The sequence below is a fragment of the Diplotaxodon limnothrissa genome, linkage group LG7 (genome assembly GCF_057381915.1).
Source record: "Diplotaxodon limnothrissa isolate DT_005_m linkage group LG7, D_limnothrissa_male_GT1.1, whole genome shotgun sequence".
Taxonomy (NCBI): Eukaryota; Metazoa; Chordata; class Actinopteri; order Cichliformes; family Cichlidae; genus Diplotaxodon; species Diplotaxodon limnothrissa.
The window spans coordinates 5640408-5664108 of record NC_140602.1 but is presented as its reverse complement, the minus strand read 5'-3'; the positions used below and the strand labels follow the sequence as shown (position 1 = coordinate 5664108).

The following is a 23701-nucleotide window of genomic DNA, read 5'->3' as shown; positions in this document are numbered from 1 at the left end:
CCTGGTAATAGAACTCTTTTTTTCTATGGTGGATGCCATTGCTGTGTTTGTGGTGGCGGGATAATTTTAGTTGTAAAAGCAGTTGGGATTTAGAAATATTCTCCTCTTTAATCAGGATCAGTTCACTGTGCTAATGATCCAGAAGAGACCTCAGTGGCCTCTAAGCCACTTTCTTCTCTTCCAGTTCCACGCAACTGCTTTCTAGGAAAACCCGACTGTGTAATCAGTCTTTCTTCCCCTCCTGATCTGACGTACCCCTGGTCACTTTGCTGTGCTTCACTGCCCTCTGGCACACACACTGTGAGACAGTAGTTATGGTGGAGGGGGGGGGAGCGTAAATGGAGCAGAAGACGGATTTGCATGCCACATCTTTTTCCTCTTGACAGTAGAGACAAATGCATCTAGAAATGCTCTCAACGAGATCCTTTTTTGTCACAGTAAAGCAGAAGCCTCTTCACACTAATGCCCCTAGTGGACCAGGACCACGATTGAATGTTGAGAGGATGAAACTCACTGCCAAGTTGGTTCTCACTTTTCATAGCTGGGCAACTCTCTGAAGTTGATGTTTAGTAGAAACCCTGTGATGGTCAAATCACTATATCAAGCCATATATTTTGATTAAATGGTGGATTTGAATGTGGAAATTCTTATTCAAGTATCAAAAAGAGCAAGCCCTCAATGCACAAATCTTAGAGGGTCAAAGAGAAGGTTTTACTTCTGCACCAATGTCAGGTTTGCCAAACTTTAGTCTATTATAGGGGGAAAAGGCAATTGTTTGTATAGCATGGGAACATATATTACATCACTCTTAAGTACAAAGAGTCTTTGTATTCACAGATGGGGTTTTCTCATGCAAATGTTTGCCTCAGCTAATATTGTTACAACAACTCAAGGTATCGGGCCGTCACCTTGGAAAAACGGTGAATATTACATTATCCTGTTCTATTAAAGAAACGTATGAGGTGATAGAAGATGCCATATCCGAGGCACTCATGTCAGACCACAACGTCGCTATTAAGCACTTTGTCAGACGCATTTGGGAAGTGCTTTCTACCAGGCTAATCCAATTGGCTTGATTGATTAGCAGTTAAAAGCCTTTCTTTCCCTAGTCAGAGGAATCTGCTTCAAATGCTGCCCAGCAGGCTAGCTTTAGCTAGGCTGGCCTGCCGGATCAGTTGGTGCCAGGCCCACTTCCTGTGTAGGGTTTCACAGGACGTGATCAATACTTGCAGACAGCTAATTGGATGAACACTGACACTCACATTTCTCCTCTCCACTTTACGGTCCATAGAATAAAAGCTGAATATGGGTTTGTACGAGAGTGTCCTGTCCGTTACATTTGATAATATAACAACAAAGTTTATGGGAATGCAATGTGGAAATGAGCTGCATCATTTCTATGTAGGTGTCAGTTAAGTGAATGTGGCATTATATGATCAACAGTGATCCAGTATGTAAGCCTGCAAGGGCTCGACTTTAACCGCAAAGATTTTTTCTCGGCCTGTTGTGTCTCCAAACACACGTCCAGATTAATCCTTATCATATGCAACGCCTTATTCTTGGAAGCCTCCATAACCTCTGTTCTGTTTTCTGTTTTTCTGGGTATATCTGGACAGAATGACCAAGTACGATGTAAAGAACTACTTGGAGAAGATCTATAATGTCCCTGTGGGAGTTGTCCGCACCAGGATACAGTTTGGTGAGTCTTCTCATTTCTTTGCACTCAAGCACAGAGGGCCTGTAACTTTTTCAGAATTTGGAGTGATTGTACTGTTTCGCAAAATATCATCATGTTATTGCCAGGGTTGGCCTTATCTCTTTGTTTTTGTTGTTTGGGATGAAAGTGTGTTCGCTCAGCTCTAAATGGGATACAAGCACCATCGTTTTTTTGGGTGTTTCTACTCTTTCTTATTTTCATCTTCATTGTAATCTTCTGCTTTTCTTCTGATAAATGCGGCCATGACAGCTAATTTAAATGGAAAAAAGTTTTTGATTGGGATGTTCTTTACATTTGGTGTTTGAGCCTCAAGTACTATAGTGCTAAAATGGGCTCCTTCTTTATATATATATATATGTATGTATGTATGTATGTATGTATGTATGTATATATATATATATATATGTGTATATATATGTATGTATATATATATATATATATATATATATATATATATATATATGTGTACAAGTACAAGATCCATAGAGGCTGGGGTCTATCACACCAGGCAAGACCCCAGGTGCAGGCTGTGTAAAGATGCCCCAGAGACAATCCAGCACATAACAGCAGGGTGCAAGATGCTAGCAGGCAAGGCATACATGGAACGCCATAACCAAGTGGCCGGCATAGTGTACAGGAACATCTGTGCCGAGTATAACCTAGAAGTCCCGAGGTCAAAATGGGAGATGCCCCCAAGGGTGGTGGAGAATGACCGAGCTAAGATCCTGTGGGACTTCCAGATACAGACGGACAAAATGGTGGTGGCTAACCAACCGGACATAGTGGTGGTAGACAAACAGAAGAAGACGGCCGTAGTGATCGATGTAGCGGTTCCGAATGACAGCAATATCAGGAAGAAGGAACACGAGAAGCTGGAGAAATACCAAGGGCTCAGAGAAGAGCTCGAGAGGATGTGGAGGGTGAAGGTAACGGTGGTCCCCGTGGTAATCGGAGCACTAGGTGCGGTGACTCCCAAGCTAGGCGAGTGGCTCCAGCAGATCCCGGGAATAACATCGGAGATCTCTGTCCAGAAGAGCGCAGTCCTGGGAACAGCTAAGATACTGCGCAGGACCCTCAAGCTCCCAGGCCTCTGGTAGAGGACCCGAGCTTGAAGGATAAACCGCCCGCAGGGGCGCGCTGGGTGTTTTTTTTTTTTTTGTGTGTATATATGTATATGTGTGTATATATATGTATATATATGTATATATGTGTATATATATATATATATATATATATATATATATATATGTGTGTATATATGTGTGTGTGTGTGTGTGTGTGTGTGTGTGTGTGTGTGTGTACTGATTTTTTATTTTATTTTTTATATTCATGTTATATTTATTCGCTTTATTTATTAAACCATTTAATTACGCTCATCATTTAATGTAATCATTTACCTTTATGAGCTATTTTCTTCAGTGTTATTGTATTTTTTTATTGAGCTAAGTTGTTTTTCAAGTGCTTGGTGCTGTAACTCAGTCATTTCCCAGTCTTTTTGGATGAATAAAGTATTTATTTTGAGTTTATAATTGGCTTTCTTTTCCCTCATCACATTTTAATCAGTTTCTATAATGACACTAGTGCATCATAAATATGATGTTGTACGGGCAACAACAACACAGTTGATGCCAGTGGTGGAAAAACATACAAACATCATGACTTTGCATGCGTCTAAAGGCTTAGTCAGTCCAAAACATTGGGAGAGGGTGGTGAAAACACTTGATTCCTGGTATGCAATACCAAGCCACAAATATTTCATCCAAATTAAAATCCTAAAGTTGTAATGCAGCTGTTCTGAGTCAGTGGGGTAGATGCGCTCGCACACACACACGCACACATGCATACGTGGTATAAATATTTTGATTTCAAACCGAATGCATGACTTAAGTACAACATAAAAGATTTGCATATAAGTAATGGACTATGTGCAAACTAAATATGAAACTTTTTTTTTGTGATGTGTAACTCGGTACACAAATCTTGTTACACACTAAACACAGTTCACCCTTACAGTGAAGATGTACCGAAATGGACTGTTCAAAAAAATAAAGTAACAGTTTTTAATCAGAGTATAGCATCAAGTCAGTTAAACGTCTGGAAATATGATCTGATCAGTTAAGTACCACAGGGAGTTGGTAATCAACCCCCAAAACAAGGAATGGTTTTACAGGTGGAGGTCACTGACATTTTTTTACCTCTTGGTCTTTTCTGACAGTTGGACATAACCGTAGGTCCTTAACCTGTCAGCAGGACTGGCATTTGGTCCTTTTGTGCAAGGGGGACAGAGTGAGCAGTGTTAAAGCCCTACAAAATGACCTTCAGCAGGCCACTGTTGTGAATGTGTCTGACCAAGCGATCAGACTTCATGAGACTCTGACATCCTCTAGTGTGCCGTGTGCTCACTGTCCAGCACTGTAGAGCTCGATTGGCATTGAACATACAATACCAGAACTGATAGGTCTACCACTGGCGCCCTGTTCTTTTCACAGAGCAGATTCACCCTGAGCACATGTGACAGATGTGAAAGGGTCTGCAGAAGCTGTGGAGAATGCCTGCCACTAATGTTGTTCACCGTGACCGATTTGGTGGTGGAGAGGCATATCCATGGAGGCATGCACAGAACCCTACAGGGTAGCCAACAGCACCCAGACTGCCAGTAGGTATCAGGATGAAATCCTTGGAACTATTGTCAGACTCTACACTGGTGCAGTGGGTCTTGGGTTCCTCTTGGTGCATGACAATGCCCGGTCCCATATAGGGAAAGTAGACAGGCACTGACGCTACCATGTTGCACTTTAGACTGTGTAACTGCTCAGTGATGCCCTGGGCCAGATCCCAGGACAGCACCCGTCGTCTCATTAGCAGCATGCTCCGATGTTGTCAGGCATGCATAAAAGCACTTGGGGCCACACAAATTCCTGTGAAGCATTTTGACTTGTTGCACTGAAATTTCGGCAAAATGGAGACGCCCACGGCATTTTATTTATTTGGATTTTTGTGGTGTCTTTGAATTCAACCCTCTCTAGGTTGATGATTTTCATTAAACTATTCACTTGTCTTTTGTTCCTAACACATTACCCAGTCCATATCAGTGTAGATATCAACATGATTTTTCCCATTGAGTTCTTATGTTTTCAGTGTTGCTTGCAATGTATAAACAAGTCTTGTCTGTAACTAGCAGGATGTTTGATCAAAGCATTGATTGAAACTTGCAAAACTACTTCTGTGTACTTTCTGCCTGGTGCTATCTATCTGTACGGCCCCATATTTGGTTATCTGGTGTAGTGCTTAATGTTATACCAAATTACTGCCATATTAAAAATGTAATGCATTTACTTAATTAAATTATGTAAATGTAATTTCATAATTTTTAATAGGGACAAGCATTTCAAAAACATATACCGTAATTGTCGGGCTATAAGCCGCTACTTTTTGCACAAGCTTTGAACCCTGCGGCTTTTAGTCAGGTGCGGCTTTTCTATGGATTGTCCATGATTTTTGTCATATCGTAAGACGATTTGTTTTGTTTGTTCCGCTGTTGTACGGCACTACGTTGCCTGGCGGAAGGGCATGTGATCAGACACACAGTATCGGGGTTCAAGAGTGGTATGTTGGTCACATGTCCATCCGCCAGACAAAATAGTGCCGTACAAGTAGCGCGAAAAACAAACTTCAAAGTAGCGCTATGCGTTCAGTGGGAGTCGTGGATGACGAGCGGCGATAAACTTGCGAAAAGCAAGTTATGCTCAACTCCACCGGTGGAATCTGACAGCGTGGAAAAGTGTGAAAACATCCATGATCACCAACGGATTTCGAAGGGCTGGACTGCTGCATGATGGAGAGGAGGACTCCGCCACGGCCCTTCTGAGGGTGTTCGACTCTGACACTGACAACGAGGATTTCTTTGGTTTTGAAAGTGACAACAAAGGAAAGGAGCTGAGAGTGTAGACGTAGCCATCCTGAGCCTGTTCGTATCCGACACTGGAGAAGAGGACTTTGGTGGTTTTAGTGTGCAGAAAGATGGTGGTGAATGACTGACTTTTCTTCTTGTTAAAGCCGTGTCACTGCACCTGAGCCTAAAAGGTAGTCCGGATCTATTTTTCTGGTGTGCTGCAGGTTATTGTTATGTACTACATTTGTTACTCATTTATGAAGCACAGTACATGTTTCGTACTTGTAATTACCGCTACTTGTACATATACCTAAAAAGTTATGCAAATGTGTACCCATAACTTGTTTTTCAAAATATTAATAAAAGGGGTGTGTCTCCAAACAGCCATCTCTTTCCTGACAATTCCCTATGTGCATATTCTCTTACATATGATAAGTCAACATTGAAACACCTGCGGCTTTTAGTCAGGTGCGGCTAATGTATGTACAAAACAGGATTTTCCCCTGATTTTAGCTTGTGCGGCTAATATTCAGGTGCGCTTTGTAGTCTGGGAAATACGGTACTTTGATGTTCACTGGAAGTTATTCTTCAGAGATTACCCCCCCCCACCCAAATTGCTCAAATAACTGAGCATATTCATAGTAGGGCTGAACGATATATCGCATTTGCGATAATATCGCGACATGATCAAGTGCAATTTTCTAACCGCAAAGGCTGCGATTATACTCTGGACATGTCCAAATTCATGGGCTGCATCCTCCTGAGGCCGCATTTGTAGACCGATTACGTCACAGCGACGTGCCGAAGGCTGTCCAAATTACTACCATATCCCAGAATTCATAGCGCGGCCCAGCCAAACTCCAGTTTCCAGCAATGGCGGCCGCTACTAAGTTTTAAAATTACTCATACTAATCTTTCTGGGTCACAAAATAAACTTTTAACATATTTTCAGGCGAGAAAGTAGTTGTGTAAACATCAAATATCTGCTCGGTTTATCAAGATATCCCATATTTGCAAAAGTGCTTCGACGTTTTCAGAGGCGTCTGCTACCCACCAGCTCGACAGCTAGCCGGGAGCTCGAGGGTTACTGATGCGGCCGAGAACGGCACAACTCCCGGCACATCATTTTCAGATCACCGCGGAGTTTCGCTGCTCGGGTTAAACGTAATATATAAGTCACTTAGACAACCTAAAAATTTTATTGTTGGGCTTTTTTCAGTGTTTTGTTTGTTCGTGAGTAAATCGGTTTGGCTGAGATTAAAGTTATTAGATTAGATAAAATAAAACTTTATTAATCCCCCGGGTGGGTTCCTCCTTGGTTTTCACACAGCTGACTAAACGTCAAACAGAAAACTTATTAAACAGAAGTATGAGACAGTCGAGAATTTACGCCAGTGTCTGGTTATATTTTAGATAGCAAGAAGCAGACGGCCGAGTTTATTAAACTCCACCGAGACAGCGGTGACGCTAATCAGAACTAGACCGTCCAATTTCACGCCTTTAAATTTTAAAGGCGTGTTTGTGTGTGTGTTTATACAATTGCTATTATGTTTGCACCTTATGTGTAATGTTACTGACTGCAAAGATCAGTAAGATGTGTGTATTTTTTATTTATTAGTTTTATTTATTTAATATTATTTTTTAATTGAATGACTGTCTAGTAGTTCACAGATGTCGAAAAACTGAGTGTGGTAAAGCCACTGATTTTTTTTATGTATATTTCTGCAATCTGCACATTGTACTGACTTTCATTTTAATGTTTACACCAGGGTTCCTTGTCAGCACTTTATGCTCAGATGTTTGTAAGCTAAAAATAAACTATTGTGTATGTTCAAATATACTGTTGTGATTGAAGAAGTTAAATAAAAATGTCAGTCATCAATTCATGCATCACCTCATGTCATCATAACAGAGGTCTGTCTTCCAGGAAAGAACAGTTTAAAATTAATGTAATATAGTATTGGCCATACTATATGATGTATTGCTTGTCTTTGTTTAATAATACAGAAGACAAAGACCTTAAAAAATAATCGCATATCGCATCGCAATTGCAATATTGGGGCAAAAAATCGCAATTAGATTATTTTCCATAATCGTTCAGCCCTAATTCATAGCAGACTTGTGACATGCTGGTACTTGTGACATGATGTTACTAGCTCATTACGTCCTACAGGGTAGGCAAAAAATATTTCTATAAAGTATTTAAACACGTCTACATTTCTTTAAATAATTTATCAAACGTCTAAAAATTTAACTTGGCAGCGATTCATTTTTGTTTAATTTATTTTTTTTATTTAATTCACAATAAAAGCCTCAAGAGTTTGCAAAACTTTTCAAAGGAGCTAAAAACCATAATATAAATCTTTTAAAACTGTTTCTGACTTGTGCTGGTTTTACTGGAAATTATCTGTAAACATGAGGTTATATTGTTACTCTTCTTTTCCCCCATGATAATTCTAATTCTCTATTGTGAGAATTGTTTTAATTGTTTTTTTTTATATAGCACTGAGGTTCACAGAAGCAGGGTTTTAGGAAACATAAAGTCTAATTGGTTCATTTTTGGAGACTGTCAGCAGTGGTTAGCGGTGATTAGCAATTTAAGCTTACAATGTAGACGGCCTTCCACTGACATGCAGCAGCGGGAGTGTTTTCCAGCGGCTAGTTGCGGTGGTGGTTAGCGTGCCTGGCTCTCCTTTCTCCTTAACACACACAGCTGCTTATCTGACGATCTGCTGCTGCAGCACTCCAGCTGTCCCAGGACACCCCATGCTCCCTCCACATAAACACATGCTATTCACTTATAAACTTGCTGCTTCGTCCCCTCCTCATCCCAACCTCGAATCCCTGAGTCCTGCGCCCCTGTCAGGGATAATTTCAGAGCCAAAACCAGTTTTATCATTGATTTAGTAATCCTATTGGCTTTTTATGGGTGAGTTAATGGCTTAAGTTTTTAGGGGCTCAGTATAATTCTAGGAATCTGCAAGTTCATGATAGAACAGAGGAAAAGGAGAATTGAATTGCTTGAAGATGGAGAGATGCTAAGACCCTTCTTTGCTAGCTCTGAAGGTCCAAGAGGAGAACACCCCTCCACTTCTGGCAGAGAGAGGTGCCAAGCTTAGCCTAGCCTGCAGTCTGAGGAACCAATTAGAACTGTTTATTTGAGTTGTGTCATTAGAAGCTAAGAGAAAAGCTCCTTGGTTGAGAAGAAGGAAAGAAGGGAGATTTTGGGGGATAGAGTCGGTCAGAGAAGTAAGACTAGCTGAGGGCCCCGGTTATCCTTAGGTACGTCAGAGAAGGTATCCCTGTCTGCGTCAGGGGTTCCACTCCATTTGCAGTGTAAAGACGGGAGCAAGCTGAGGAGAGTAAGGGGCGCAAAACAACCCTTTCTTCCCTCCATATGCGGCAGGGGTATTTTGGAAGGAGTTGCCATGGTTACTCCTCTGGTCTGGGATTTGTAACGTGATAGCTGGCTGCCAAACCGCAATCTCAAAGAGGGAGGAATTGTGCTTGCGTTTGCGAGTGTTGTATGAAAGGTCTGTCTGTGTGTCTGTATACGTTGGGAAAGGAAACCAAGGGAAATATACTTTCTTTTATATCTTTTCGAGGTATTATGCACTTGTTTGTGGGTTTTCAAAGACCTTTCGATGTTTTATGACAGAACTGGTCAGGGTCGTACCTTGCTATTTCAAAGGTTGTAGCATTTCCCTGTGGATTTCCTCAGCAACCTAATGGCAAACATACACACACACACACACACACACACACTTTTTTTTTTACCTTCATCTCCCACCCACTTAGGGGCCTCCACTTAGCCAGCGTGGTGGAGGTGGTGGTGGGGTGTGTTTTACAACCCTGCTCAGGGAAAGCCCTGAGCAGTGGGCTGCCCGGCTAGTGATTACTAGCTACACGTACCACACACACATAGGCATGGACACACACTCACGAATGACTCACTACAGGGGAATGTTTCCCTTGTTTTTGAATGTCATAAACTGTTCCCATGGAAATGGCAGTTACTCAGAGGGCCTGTTGACTTGACCACTGGGGTCTTATTGAGATTAGAGTTCTATGGGAGAGATGGACCATTTGATGCGCTGGTTAGTATCCGTCATCATTGTAGTTTTTGTTGTAATGTAAAGATGTGTATACCTGTATCTAGGGCCTCAAAAAATCTCTTTGATTTATTTGAAGTTAAGTCCCTAGCCTGCCTCCACACACATGTGGTATCCCTACACATGCACGCACTCAGCAGTTACCCGGTTCCCTGACTTTCAAACCCAGAGAGGTCTGAAAGGAATGAGGATGATGTCATCATCACCTGCAGTTGTGAAAGAGGTTAACCAGCACTACATGGTAAACAAGATTGGTTTGTCCTTTTCCACACATTTTCAATTATAACTTTGGCTTTTAGCCACTATGAAGAGAAGATAACCCTTTGTTCGTTTTTTGCAATAGTTCACTTTCACCTCGTTTTCAAAGTTCAGACAAACCACTTTAGTTTATCTGAAGCCAAGATTCCAGAAAGGGAACCTTTGGATAGAATCAGAATCAGAATACTTTATTGATCCCTGGGGGAAATTATTTAATTAATTTAAATAATTAATTATAGCAAAGATCCATCCAGAGAAATTGAAAGAACACATAAAATTATTTTGTTCTTTCAATGACTTGAAATTGTGTAATGCTGAAGTTAAGGATCAGCAGTGGTAATGCACTGGAAGTCTCCTGGCAGTCCATGGACAGCTCATCTACCTGTAGAGAGTGTCTGTTGTCGATAGGGACAGCGTACAAAGTATGTGGTAAAACTAGTCTGTGGGAAACTCTTGCTTGTACTGTTGTTGGTCAGTCAGCCAGCTGCTGAAAATATACAAAAAGCTTATTTTTTTTCCCCCATCTCCTTTTTGTGGTGAACTTCACTGTCACTGCTTTCGCCGTTCTGGCTCACTTGTCAACCAATTAGTGTTCAGCTGACACATGTTGTCATCCTCGTCCAGCAACGTGCAGTTGGGATTTTTGAGGACTGCATGGGGAGTACGTTTGCTTTGTTTAAAACCCCTCTCCATACCACTCCCTAGGGAAATGCATACGCAAATGGACATATTTGTGGTAGCACAAATTAAGCTCAAGTCCACTGCTTCCTGGGCTTTTGTCACCCTGTGCTCGTCCCTTGTTGTTTGATGTAGCTAGAGCTTCTTGCTTAAAAAAAAAAAACCAAAAAAAGAAAAACACTCACTAGACTCCTTAGTGTTGTTCAGAAAGGAATGGAGCACACTGTTGTAATTTCTGGGCAGATAATTAGTGCTTTACACGTTTTGTTGACTGACTCGTAGTACAGCTAAAAATGTTGCAACACTGCCCACAGAGAATAATACTGGTACCATACTAGAGACTATAAGTCTGTAACTGATAAGCCATAATGATATTCATTTCTTTTAACATTATACTGTTATTTTTGCTTAGTCATGCTCTCACTATATTCATAAATATCATCACTTTGTCCCTATGTTCTCTTTCTAGTTTACCTTCAAAAGTAATACCTGCTGCTCTTTCTCTTTTTCAGGGTCCAACAAGAAAAGAAATCATCTAAACCAGAAGGTTAAGCAACCAGATTATAAAGTAGCCTACGTTCAGCTGGTGAGAAAACATAAACACACACACTTATCCTTCTACTCCTATCTCTTCTGGTTAGTGTGTAGTGTAGCTATAGCTCACAGACTCCTACCCAGTACACAGTGCAAGGCAGAGACCTCACCACAATAACGCTCTCTTTTTTTTCTTGGACGGCCAGCTGTGTGTGTGTGTGTGCGCGCTCGTGTGTGTGTGTGTGTGTGTGTTTCTTACTGTGGGGGCATTTTGGGGGCATTGAACTTTAATCTTTTTTTCTTGTGGGCTTTTTTTAAGGGAAGAACTGGGGTTGGTTGAGATGGGTATGTTGCATTGTCCTGCAGTTGGCTTTGAAGGCTACATCCTTAATTCACTCTTCCTTATACACATGCTTGAGAAGTACAGTTTCTTTACCTGACATTCTTCCTTTGTTCTTGAGAATAAACCACGCGCATCATATTATCTCATATCTATAATTTGAATCTTTTTCCTGTGCACCTCACCAGGGCTTTGCCATATCCTACTGTACATGGTAATCCTGGAATAAATGTTTACGTGATTGAAATAAGTGTAATTTAAATTATAAAGCTACACCATGAACCGTGAAGAGCGCGCAAAACAGAGCAAGGCCAGATATGTCTGAGAGCGAGAGCAGCATGTCATTTTTTTGAAGAAAATTTACTACCTGAAAGGAGAGATACTTCAGGAGTATGGAAGCCATTTGGCCGCAAGAGGTCAAGCCTCAATCAAAGCAAGGGGCTTTGCAAAATATGCAAGAAAACTGTAGAAATAACAAACTTATAATAATTTTTGAGGCAGAAGCACACCATTGAGTAGATGAAGCTATGATGGCATGTGAGGGGGAGATACTAGCAGCTGGTGAAGTAAACAAATGAGTCAACCGAGCATCAGGGGAACACTCGCTGATTGTGCTCCATGTGACAGGAAGAGCAGACGGTGGATGAAAATTACTGATGCAGTTGGTGCATCAGGTGGACAAGGAGGGATTTAAGCAGCTGGGCAAAAAGCTTGACCCAAGTGGCAACATTTTAGTTAGGAAATAATTTTTAATTTCAGTTTTATTATGTGATAATGTTGTGCAGCCTCTTGAAGAGTTACAAGATGAAGTTACTTTAGTTATTGTTAGACTAAAATGTTAAGCCATCATGTTATACGTTTATTTGCAATGTCCAATGGAAAAAAACGATCTATGCTACTTTTGTGCTTGCTTTTGATTTGTGCTTTGTCATGTTATCAATGATGGTAGCTCATTCCAAAAGGATGGATTGCAAGTTGTTATCGCAGATTAAATTTACGGTATTATCACAAACATCCTTGAACAGCTACATCAGCTACAGCTCCCACCCGTACGGCTCACACGCTCGGGCAGCCTTCTTGAAAAATGGGTTGGGGTAAAAGTTAAGCGCAAGACAGTCTCTTTGGTTTCATATGAGACTTTTTACAACAAATATTGAGATATGGTTGGATGGAGCAGTCATGTTCACTTAGAAAGCTGTTGCCTCCAGACCTTTACGTGAGTATTCTTGATCATTTCACTAAAGCTTAAAGTCTGTTAGTATTTGTACATCCCTCACCCACCACTTGCAAAATAAAACATCACTAAAGTCACCTTATTAATGGCCCTTTGATCTGTATGAAAAGCAAGTTTTGTGCAATTTTTGTTTTGTGACTGCTGTTTTGATCTTGCCCAGGTAAATCAACACTGGGGTAGACACTTGTATATACTGCACCGCCCACCCGACCGGGTGCCATCAATCTTGAAATGGATGAATAATGAAAACTGTCTAAACATGACAAAAGAGGATGAAAAAGAGGATACATAATTGAAGCAGCCATGAATCTTTTAAAGGGGAGACTTCCTCTTGTCTAACACTAAGGCAGTGGCTTGTGATTTTGTGTGTGGCAGGAATTCCCAGCACAGTTAGTAGTGACGCTTCTGTCTCACCAGACATGCACCACCATTGTAGGTAGGAGGATGCAGAACACTGCGCACACTTGGGTACACACACCTGTGACATGTGCATCATTCATGCATAATGAGCCCTAGAGGATAGATGTTTTTCTTTGAGTGTCATTTGCTCCCTAGTCACATTCATGTTGCAGGTTTGTCAAGTCGTGCACACTTAACTGCATGCAGAAATGAAGATTTGCTGTCTCTTTGCTGCTAAATGGCTAGATATAAAAACCAAAACCCTGTCTAAATTCTCTGGCTGATTTTTGTAAAAAACATGCTTTCTCCTCACCCTTTCCTATAGTACTTAACTTTCTTAAGTATACACGTACGCACACGTTCACACACTCTCAAACACAAAGGCCCAGAAAACTCTTGTTTCTTTTGCAGCAGTTGGTAGAAAACAAGATTGTGCCTAATTGACTCCACATGTGGAAGAGTTTTCTGTGGGTAGATGCTCACACTGTGGTACCCCCGTTCTACTACCCTCATCCTTGTCTCCCCCCTCCTCCCCCTGCACATCAGCTAATATTGCAGCAGTAATACGTTTGCTCCCTCTCTCATTCCTTACTCTAGGTTTGTGGTTGAGGGGAGGCCTCCCGTTTTGCAGGGTTCCGTGACGGCCATTTTCCTTAGGCTTAGGGGGCACCCCAGTACTGGGGGGGGGGGGGGGCTGTTTCTGCATGTGTGAAATGTGCATTGTGTGTGGGAAAGTGTGTACAAGTATGAGGGGCTTTAAGGGTGAGCTAGGGAGGTGACCAAGGCCATGATGGAGCCGTGCCAGAACAGGGAGGTCCAGAGACTGGGCAGAGCAATCAGGGGGAGGGGAAAGAGGCTCTATGTGTGTGAAACTGGGTGGTGGGTGCTGGTGGTGAGGTGACAAAAACAGCGGTACAAATCTTCAGTAAATCAGATTGCTTTTAAGCCTGACTGGCTTTCAGTGGGACTAATGTGTTTAAAATCAGACTGCTTTTATGCACCACTTGGCCCAGTTGAAGGCTAACTCAAGCCGATGTGCTCAGGGTAGGGCTGGGCGATATGGCCTAAAATCCATATCACGGTATAATTTGAAGCATGTGTGGTAATGATATATATCGCGATATATTCTTTTCTTCTGTATAACGTATTTTACACACTATAAGGCACACTTAAAATCCTTTAATTTTCTCAAAAATCGACAGTTAACGCCACAACACGGCAAATCTCCGTTAACGAGCTACCGCGGATCGCCCCGTGCGTGGGGCTGGACGGTGTCAACACGTTAACGAGCTAACTGCGCTAACACACTAGCTCCCACCAATGTAATTGAGCATTGCATGGCACATCCAACTTACTGTTTTACTTTAGTCCATGACTCGCTTACCTTCAGGGTCATACGTCACATGAAAACCAAAATAATTCCAAACGCCAGATCTGAATGAGGTTCAATTTGCCTGTTGCAAGGAGAGCTTAACTTCTGTCTCGCTAGCTTGCCCTGCGCTCTTCCTTCTGACTATGCTGTCTGTGTTGAGCGCTCAGTGGATCTGCGCTGGACAGTGCAGCCTAGGCGGAGTAGTCGAACACAGATTCACTGAGCGCTCAACACAGACAGCATCGTCAGAAGGAAAATTGATAAAATAAATTGCAAATGTTGTATTGTTCGATACATATGCGTACCGAACCGAAAGCACTGTATCGAACGGTTCAATATCGATACGAATATCGTTGCACCCCTAATATATATATATATATATATATGGAGAGAGAGAGAGAGAGATCTCAAAGAGCTGTCAAGGATGTCAGCAGGAGTGCCCCCCCCCCCCCCCCCCCCCCGAAATAAAAACATTTACTTTTTATTTCAGCATGTGCAATTTCTGGCATTTGTTGGTCCCATCATTACTCCCTACCCAGCACTGCCCCCACCCCCAATATGGCCACCCCTGTGAAAAAATTCTGGAGGCACCTCTGGCTACAAGATCAACAGCAAGAGGCTTTGTGAGAACGACCATTAATTGCGCTTGATCATGCCTGGTGGGGTGAGAATCAGGGCCGGCCCGTGGCATAGGCCGTATAGGCAAATGCTAAGGGCGCCGTCCATCAGGGGGCGCCACGCCAGTGCCACAAATGTTGAAAAAAAAAAAAAGTTGGTACTATTATTTCTAAATACAAAAAATAATCCCACGTTAATTAAAATGCAAAGTAAAGCTTATTTAATAGAAATATTATTTGTTACAACATTACACTACACTGCTGATGTAGGGGGGGCGCCACCTAAAATCTTGCCTAGGGCGCCAGATTGGTTAGGGCCGTTTCTGGTGAGAATGATTACAGGAAGGTACGGATCAGCTCAACACTGCACAGAAAGAATTATTAAATGAACTGAAGGCAGTTGGGACCACAGTCTCTAAGAACACCATTTCTTAGCACACTATGTCATAATGGTTTGAAGAATTGCATCACCCACAGTGTCCTCCTGCTCAAGAAGGCACATGTACAGGCCCATCTTAAGTTTGCCAGGGAACATCTAAATTATTTACAGAAGGCTTAGGGGAAAGTAATGTGGTCAGATGTAACCAAAATCAAGCTGTCTGGCATCAACTTGACCTGCTGTGTTTGGAGAAAGAGAAATGCTGAGTATGACGCAAAGAAGACCATCCCTACAATCAAGCACGGACATGGAAACATTATGCTTTGGGTTGTTTTCCTGTTAAGTGTACACTGCACTGAGGGCTCAATGGAAGGGGCATGTACCATAAAATCGTGGATGAGTACTTCCTCTCAGCCAGAACACGGAAGTGAGATTGCGGATGGGTCTTCCAGCATGACAATGACCCAAAGCAATATTGCTAAGAGAACAAAGGAGTGGCTAAAGAAAATGCACATTAAGGTCATGGAGTGGTCTAGCCAGTCTCTGCTGTTTTCCAGTCATTGTAACCTGATAGAATCAAAGATGGCATATCCATGTGCATTAACAGTCATCCAGACTCACTGGCAGGATCTAAGTGTTGATGTAAGTTCATGTTTTTGTTGGGTATGATTGTGCAAATCCCACTCAAGCTCAGAGTTTTATCTGTAGACAAAAGCTCACTTCATACAGTCAGAGATGGTCTGCATAAGGCTGAGAGTAGTGAAAGTAGGTGATGAGCAAAAACTTTGCAGCAGAAGGGAGAGCAGGAACACAGATGGTACAAGGTATTCTCACGATGCCGGCCTTTAGTCGTCATGAAATGAGCAGCTTGTTTTGTTTACACATAAGCCAGTGATTTCACTGTTAGCATAGTAGTGTCAGTGTAATTTTCCATCTGAAAGATTCACTTACACACATGCACATTTTTGTAAAAGTTAAAGGCAGATATCTTTAACCCATACAGTCATCTCATTTAACAGGTGAAAGGTCTCTACTATTGTTTATGTGGCTGCTGGCCAAGATCTCTTTAAAGTAGTAAATAAGCTGTCAAAGTTTCTCTCCTTGGCCCCAGTCGCTGACAGCATTGGAGCAAACCAAAACACTGTCCTGACCCGACGACCACAGAACAAAACAAGATACGGGGTTGGACCAGCACTTGTAGAGTAAGTGGTAGCTTCCTTGAAATCGAAATTGCTCATTTCCCATGTTTCTTTCAGTCGCTTTCTCCACCCCGCTCAATCCACATGGAAGGCATCTCTCAAAGTGAAAAAGCGCAGGGAGAGACACAAACAAACTGAGTTAGACTGAGTAGCAACTATGGAGGAGTTGTGACACAGCTGGAAAAAAAGGAACAAGAAGAGAAGAGGAAAAACAGCTGTATTCAGAGCGATTATGTGAAGGAAGCTATGGCCAAGTATGGCTCTCTTCTCTGTTTGACTGACACTAGATGGCAACGTTTTGCTGTATAGCTTCTCTTACTAGTCTCCCTTTTTTCTTGTATCTGTTATTGACTCCTTGTTGCTTAATAATAGACACAGTATGGTTGTGCATATATGTGCAACTGTGTGTATCTGGCTAGGATAAAGGGTGGTGATGGAGGGGGGTACAGGATGGGTTGCTGCAAACCCCTCTGACCCCCAGCCCCTCCCCTCCTGTTCTCCACTCTGAGTGAAGCCCTGTTCTATGGGACTGGAGGTGCTGAATCAGGCAGTGAAGCTGAGGGAAATCTTGCTTATCTGTGTGGAATTTTATTATTTTCAACTATTTGGATCATGATAGCTCCCATTCACCTTCCCTCCCTCTTCCTCCTTTTCACCTTGTCACGCAAACACAGGCTTTCCTCACACAGCCTTGCCCGTCTGCCGCTTTGCTTCCTTCCCTTCTCTGTACGGCCTCACCCTTGCTTATCACGCCAATTAACATTTTTAACTTCTGCACTTTTCCCTCCCGAGGCGGTCTCATCTTCCCCTTTGGGTGGGATGATTTATCAAAAATGCAATTTCAATTCAGTTTGTACCTCTAGTAATTCTTGTGAGAATTTTCTCCTTTATGATAGGCCATGGAGCACAGAAGTTAACTTTAAACGCATACCGAGGCCTTAGGTGCTATACTGAATCATGGTTTCTTACCAAATATTCAATTTAAAGAATTGTATTTTATTTATTTTTTTAATGGGCTATTCATTTTTTCACCTTTCTGAGGAGAGTTGACCATTAATTCTCCGATTGACAGCTGAAATAAGAAACCGGATTTGTCCAAGGATTTGTCCACACTTATTTAGAATGGCATTGAGGGTTTAAATTAAAAGCTCACAGTGAGTCATATACAGTGCCACTAGGACTTTTGTCATATTCCTACATATGAAGCACAGATCTGCGCAATTATTCAAAACATAAAGGAATCGACCGTCTGAAAGATTGAATCGAGAATGTCAGATATATCTAATATTTTTAGTGTATCGCAAGAGTGCACTGAGCTATAACAGAGGCTTTTTTTTAAGTCTTTATAATAATTAAAAACAAACGCGATAAATTAATTTTCAATTTATCTACAGTCTTGCATCCTTGCGTGTGCATAACTGTATCTATCAGCATTGTAGGCACATAAATCATCTAAAGGAAGGCATAAGCTTATCCACTAATTAGTGTGTTTACATATATATGTGTGCACAGACATGTGTGTATGCTGGTGGTGAGCATTATGAAAGCAGAAGCTTTTCTTGGCAATCAGGCTTCTCTTTAAGGCCCCCCCATCTCCCTGTATGTCTTGATTTGGAAAATTCTACCCCTAAGCAAAATCTTGTGCGAGAGTGTGTGGCTGTGTGTGTGTGTGTGTGTGTGCAGGTTTCATAAGAGCTCAGTAGAGAGAGAACATGAATTATAGAGAGCAGAGCAGGGTCTAGGAATCTCACACGCAAACCTTTTCTTTTTTACTTTTTAATTTTATTGACCGTAGTGGAGGCTCTTAGTTGTGCCTTCACATGTTTGACTCTTATGTCCAATTCATTTTAGATGCTTTAAGTGTTAATGCAGTGACTGTGCTGTAGATGGATTTGCATAGGGCAGGTTTAATTATTATCACGAAAACACAATGGAAACTCTCAAAAGCACAGTGCTATAGTAATTTGGTGTGACAAACAAATCTCACAACAAATCAACGGCTCACTTGAACTATATGAATAGTCTTCAGGGCTCTTACAGCCTCTCTGTCTCCTGTCTTTTCTTTTGTTGTTTTCTATTTACTTTTGCTTTATCTCTCTCTGCAGCATCTTCTCTCCTCACCCTCATTTCCTTCCACATTCTCTCCAGTTTCCCCTTATTTAGATAGCCATGGCAACACAGACATACACACCGACCCATACACAAGCGCGCATGCTCGTAACCTTTTCTTGATTACCCCTGACCTCTAGACCTGTAATGACACAGCTGCCACTTTGATCAGCCAATCAGCACGCGGCGCCACCCGTGTTCTCAGCGGTGCTGCCACCGGCTTGATAACATGTTCTGATAGGCCTGTGTTGATGTATTTCCTGTTTTGGTATGCTTCTTCATTTTTATTTTTTTTTCTCCACCAGCTGGTCCCCACATTCCTCAGAGTGAGGGAGGGGGGCAGGGGCAACGCCGGGATGTTTATGTTCATGTGCATGTAGGGGTGAGTGTGTTGTTTTTTGTGCAAGGGTCTAGCTGTGTTTGTGTTTGGTAGCCTAGATAGTTTGGTCTAGGGCTGGGAGGGTGTGGGGTAGGTGGAAGGGATGCTTGAGAAGGGGTGTGTGTGTGTGGTGGGGTTGTTTACAAGTATTGGCAATCGAAATGGGGTACATTGTAGGGGGTTGTGGGGGTGACTGACATACATGCAGGGGATAATGATGGTGAACAGCTGTTTATGCATATGCTTCTGCGTGTCTGTAATGGGGAACAGTAGAGATAGGCAAACTTTAGGCGTAATATGGCTTTAAGGTATGATGGAGGATGGTGGAAAAACTGAAGAAATCGAACTCAGTTAGTTGTTGGTCATTATTGTTAATAATGGACAGATATATTTGTGTGTGTGTGTGTGTGTGTGTGTGTGTGTGTGTGTGAGAGCGCACGGTTGTTGCTGCTACTTCTGCTATTATCATCTGAGTGTCCAGTTTGAGATCAGATTGATGTGAACGTCTTTGTGGGTGGCTGGATGTGTATTTAGGTAGTGATGATATTTTCCTGAGAGCTCTGTTACCAGGCTCCAATGTCTCCAGTAGCAGGCTGGGAGCAGACATGCCCAGGCATGAAACCTATCATGCATGCGCACGTGCACACATGCACTTTCTCACTCACGCCCTCCATTTGTCTCTGGGCAGAAGTATGTGCTTATGTATTACTGGATGTCCTACACTAGTATGTCAGAGGGTTTCAGCGATAAATCTTAAAGTATTTTCAGTTGGACACTAGAGGCGATGTTCACCAACGTTCTTTACTCCTGGTCCACAAAGTCAAGTTTACACAAGGGTTTTAGATCTCTTCTTATCCAACAAATGAATTTGACATTTTCTGTATGGTTGAATTAAATGGTAAATGGTAAATGGCCTGTATTTATATAGCGCCTACATTGTAACCACAGCCACCCTGGGGCACACTGACTTTAACAGTCTTGCATCCTTGCGTGTGCATAACTGTATCTGTCAGCATTGTAGGCAGTAGAGGTAGGACATAATATTAGTAGGACTGACAATGAGGCACGCAAGGACATATACTACTGCTTGCCAAAGCTGACCAAGTTATTTGGCCATTACAGGGCTGTGGAGGAGATGTTATTGTAATTGGAGGGAGGCTGAGGGTCATAACCCTAAATTAAGCCATAGCAAAGTACTCTTGGTTTCTACACTTCATCTGTTTTTTAACTTAATTTTGTTTGTATGTTTTCACACAAAATCATTTTAATTTCGCTGTCTTTCCTGGGTGCTATTTAATTTGTCTTTTAATACGTACTTCTTTTACATCCCCACTCTCCTTACTTAATATTACTGTTCCTGGAACTGTTCATTGCCAAGACATTTGGACAGAAGAGTGTGTATGTGCGCGCGTGTGTGTGTGTGCGCGCGCGCGTGTGTGTGTGCGCGCGCGCGTGTGTGTGCGCGCGCGTGTGTGTGTGTGTGTCAATGAGATAAAGTGAGAGTGAATGTGTGGCACACCCAGGAGCCAGGCAGCAGGAGCCATTTACAATCATCTGGCTACATCTCTTCTCCTGCCCTGTTCCATTGCCTTTCCTGCCTCGCCTAGTTTGCTTTGACCATTTACTCTCTGTAATTGCAGATGAAAATGCACTGTTCATCTTGTGTTTTATACATGAACTGTGGAATTATGTCCGAAATGTTTGAAGTTGCCATTTCTTACATGTAGAAGAAATATACCAGTAGAACTATGATATTCTTGATACCCAAATTGATACCATGATGGTGGCAGACTGTTTATTTGGAATGATAACATTATATTTTCACAAGTTAAAGACACAGAAAATGTTAGGGTGGTTGCAGAATATCTCATTAACATTGCCACAACGTCTAAAGTATCTATTTTTACATTAGCTGTTGCAAACATTTTATCTCTTAGAGCATAGCTGATTTCACAATGACAGTGCCAATTGTCGAAAAAAAAAAAAAAGTCATGTCACCATAACCCAAAATACGCCTTTATTGCACTAGTTGTATTTACCATGTGTAGTTTTTCACCTGTGGTATTAAAGAAAACAACAACAAGAGAGAGACAACATTTTTTTGGCGATTTTGGTATTGAAAGGTATTGTAACTAGTACTTCAGGTGATTTCCCCTGTTCATCTTAGTAGAAATGCTTTTTATGCTAATGATGCTGCCTTGGACGTTGCACTAAAACACTAACAGTTGAACCATTTAAACCATACTGTGCACGTGGGAAAACATACTTAGATAACACATTGACCTACTATAGACCGACCTACTGTATTTAGGCACAGCCAAACACAAAGAAAATATTTGCAACACTATAGATGTCTTGAAGGCTTTCCAAGTTGGTGTCATTACTGTTGGTCTATTACAAATGAGTTTCGTTTTAAGTGTGTGGGGTTTTTTGTTTGTTTGGTTTTTACAACCTGACAGTGTTGTTCTTTTATATAAAACAATAGGAAAAGTATGAAGCGTTATTATGAGAAGGGCTATGTCAAATCATATCATCTGCGATCATCCATCCATCGTCTTCCGCTTATCAAGTTCAGGGTCGCAGGGCAGCTAGAACCTATACCAGCTACCACACGGCGAAAATTGGTACACCCAGGACAGGTTGCCAGTCTTTCGCAGAGCTAATGCATAGACAGACACGGGCAATCTAGAATCTCTAATTAACCTAAGCTGAGAGTACCTGGAAAGAACCCATACATGCATGGGGAGGCGCCGGACACATTCAAACCCTGGACCTTCTTAATGTGAGGCAACAGTGATAACCACCATGCTACCATATCTATGATAGCACAGAATGTAAATTCCAGGTACCGTAATTGTCGGGCTATAAGCCGCTACTTTTTGCACAAGCTTTGAACCCTGCGGCTTTTAGTCAGGTGCGGCTTTTCTATGGATTGTCCATGATTTTTGTCATATTGTAAGACGATTTGTTTTGTTTGTTCCGCTGTTGTACGGCACTACGTTGCCTGGCGGAAGGGCATGTGATCAGACACACAGTATCGGGGTTCAAGAGTGGTATGTTTGTCACATGTCCATCCGCCAGGCAACATAGTGCTGTACAAGTAGCGCGAAAAACAAACTTCAAAGTAGCGCTATGCGTTCAGCGGGAGTCGTGGATGACGAGCGGCGATAAACTTGCGAAAAGCAAGTTATACTCAACTCCACCGGTGGAATCTGACAGCGTGGAAAAGTCCATGATCACCACATTTTAGCTTGTGCGGCTAATATTCAGGTGCGCTTTGTAGTCCGGGAAATACGGTATTTACATTCCCAAGGACACATGTCCAGGCATGTCTAAAAGCAAGAGCCATGTGATGGCCTCAAATGACCATTTGGCAAAAATGGACCTATTTCAACTCCCTCTAACAAAGCAGAGTACTTTTCAAAAAGCTGGAAACAACAAAGCACTTGAGGTAAAAAATAAAAAATAAAAACCCCACCAATGACTTCAACCAGGCTTCAAAGGAGGAGATTCTAACAGCTGGTGATCTGCAACCCAAATGTAAACAGATGACTCCACCGAGCATTGCTAGCTGCACTCCATATGACAGGAAGAGCAAATGGTGCATGTTATTCATTACTGATGCAATGACTTTAAGCAGCTGGTTGAAAAGTCTTACCAAAGATACAACTTCACAAGTAGAAAATATTTTTTCCGTTTCATTATTTGATGATATCAAGAAATCATTAAACAGCAGTCATGGTATACCTTTACTTTTAGGTGGTTAACACTGTGGCAGTGGATATGTCGCTAATACTGCAGTATAATGCTTCTGCTGGTATCTCATTTCAATAGTGACAGTATTGTTTGTTTTTTCCATAGTCAGAAATTAAACTATAATTATTATCAATTATACTTTTTTTACTTAGTCTAAATTTTGTTTAAAAGCCCCTTTTCACTTGTATTTATGAAGTGGGAATTATATCGGCTGTATTTAAGATGAAAGAAAACAGGCTCACAACTCTTAAATTCCACCTTAAAAATCACTGTCAGCCTGTTTGGATAGTGTCTCTTAAACGCCTTCTGCGCACATGTACACACACAACTATTAGCGATGTCTGTCCTTTGCTACAGTTTACCTCATCATGGTATGTGGTTTACCTCACATCACCACATTGTTTTCTAGCCACATAAGCCACTGCCTCTCACCGTGTTGTCAGCACCTCTCCGCCTCTTCATGGCCCAGATTTCTCTCTCACTTTATTAGCATCTGTCTACATGTGTTTGATTTTTGATTAGCTCAATATCAACAAGCTGCAACATTAAATTGCATCTGTGGTACATGGCAACATAAAAGCGACATGCCCTGGTCTAGGGTTTCTCAGCATTGTAATTAGATGATCCGTGTTATTCTTTTCACTTGTAAGTGATTTTGTAGCTTATCGGTTTATCTTTGTGTCCCCTATCAAATGAGGGGATTGTTTTTCTGGCAGTGTATAAGAG

At 41.8% G+C, this 23701-nt stretch overlaps 1 protein-coding gene across 1 annotated transcript in view; it reads left to right on the top strand.

Moving 5' to 3' along the window:
* The window catches only part of mrpl23 (mitochondrial ribosomal protein L23), a 49915-nt gene that overhangs the window by 12169 nt on the left and 14045 nt on the right, over positions 1-23701 (top strand). The window contains exons 3-4 of the mRNA XM_085359053.1: positions 1617-1699; positions 11170-11243. Coding sequence (XP_085215179.1) covers positions 1617-1699; positions 11170-11243 — 157 coding nt within the window. The remainder of the gene's footprint in view (positions 1-1616; positions 1700-11169; positions 11244-23701) is intronic.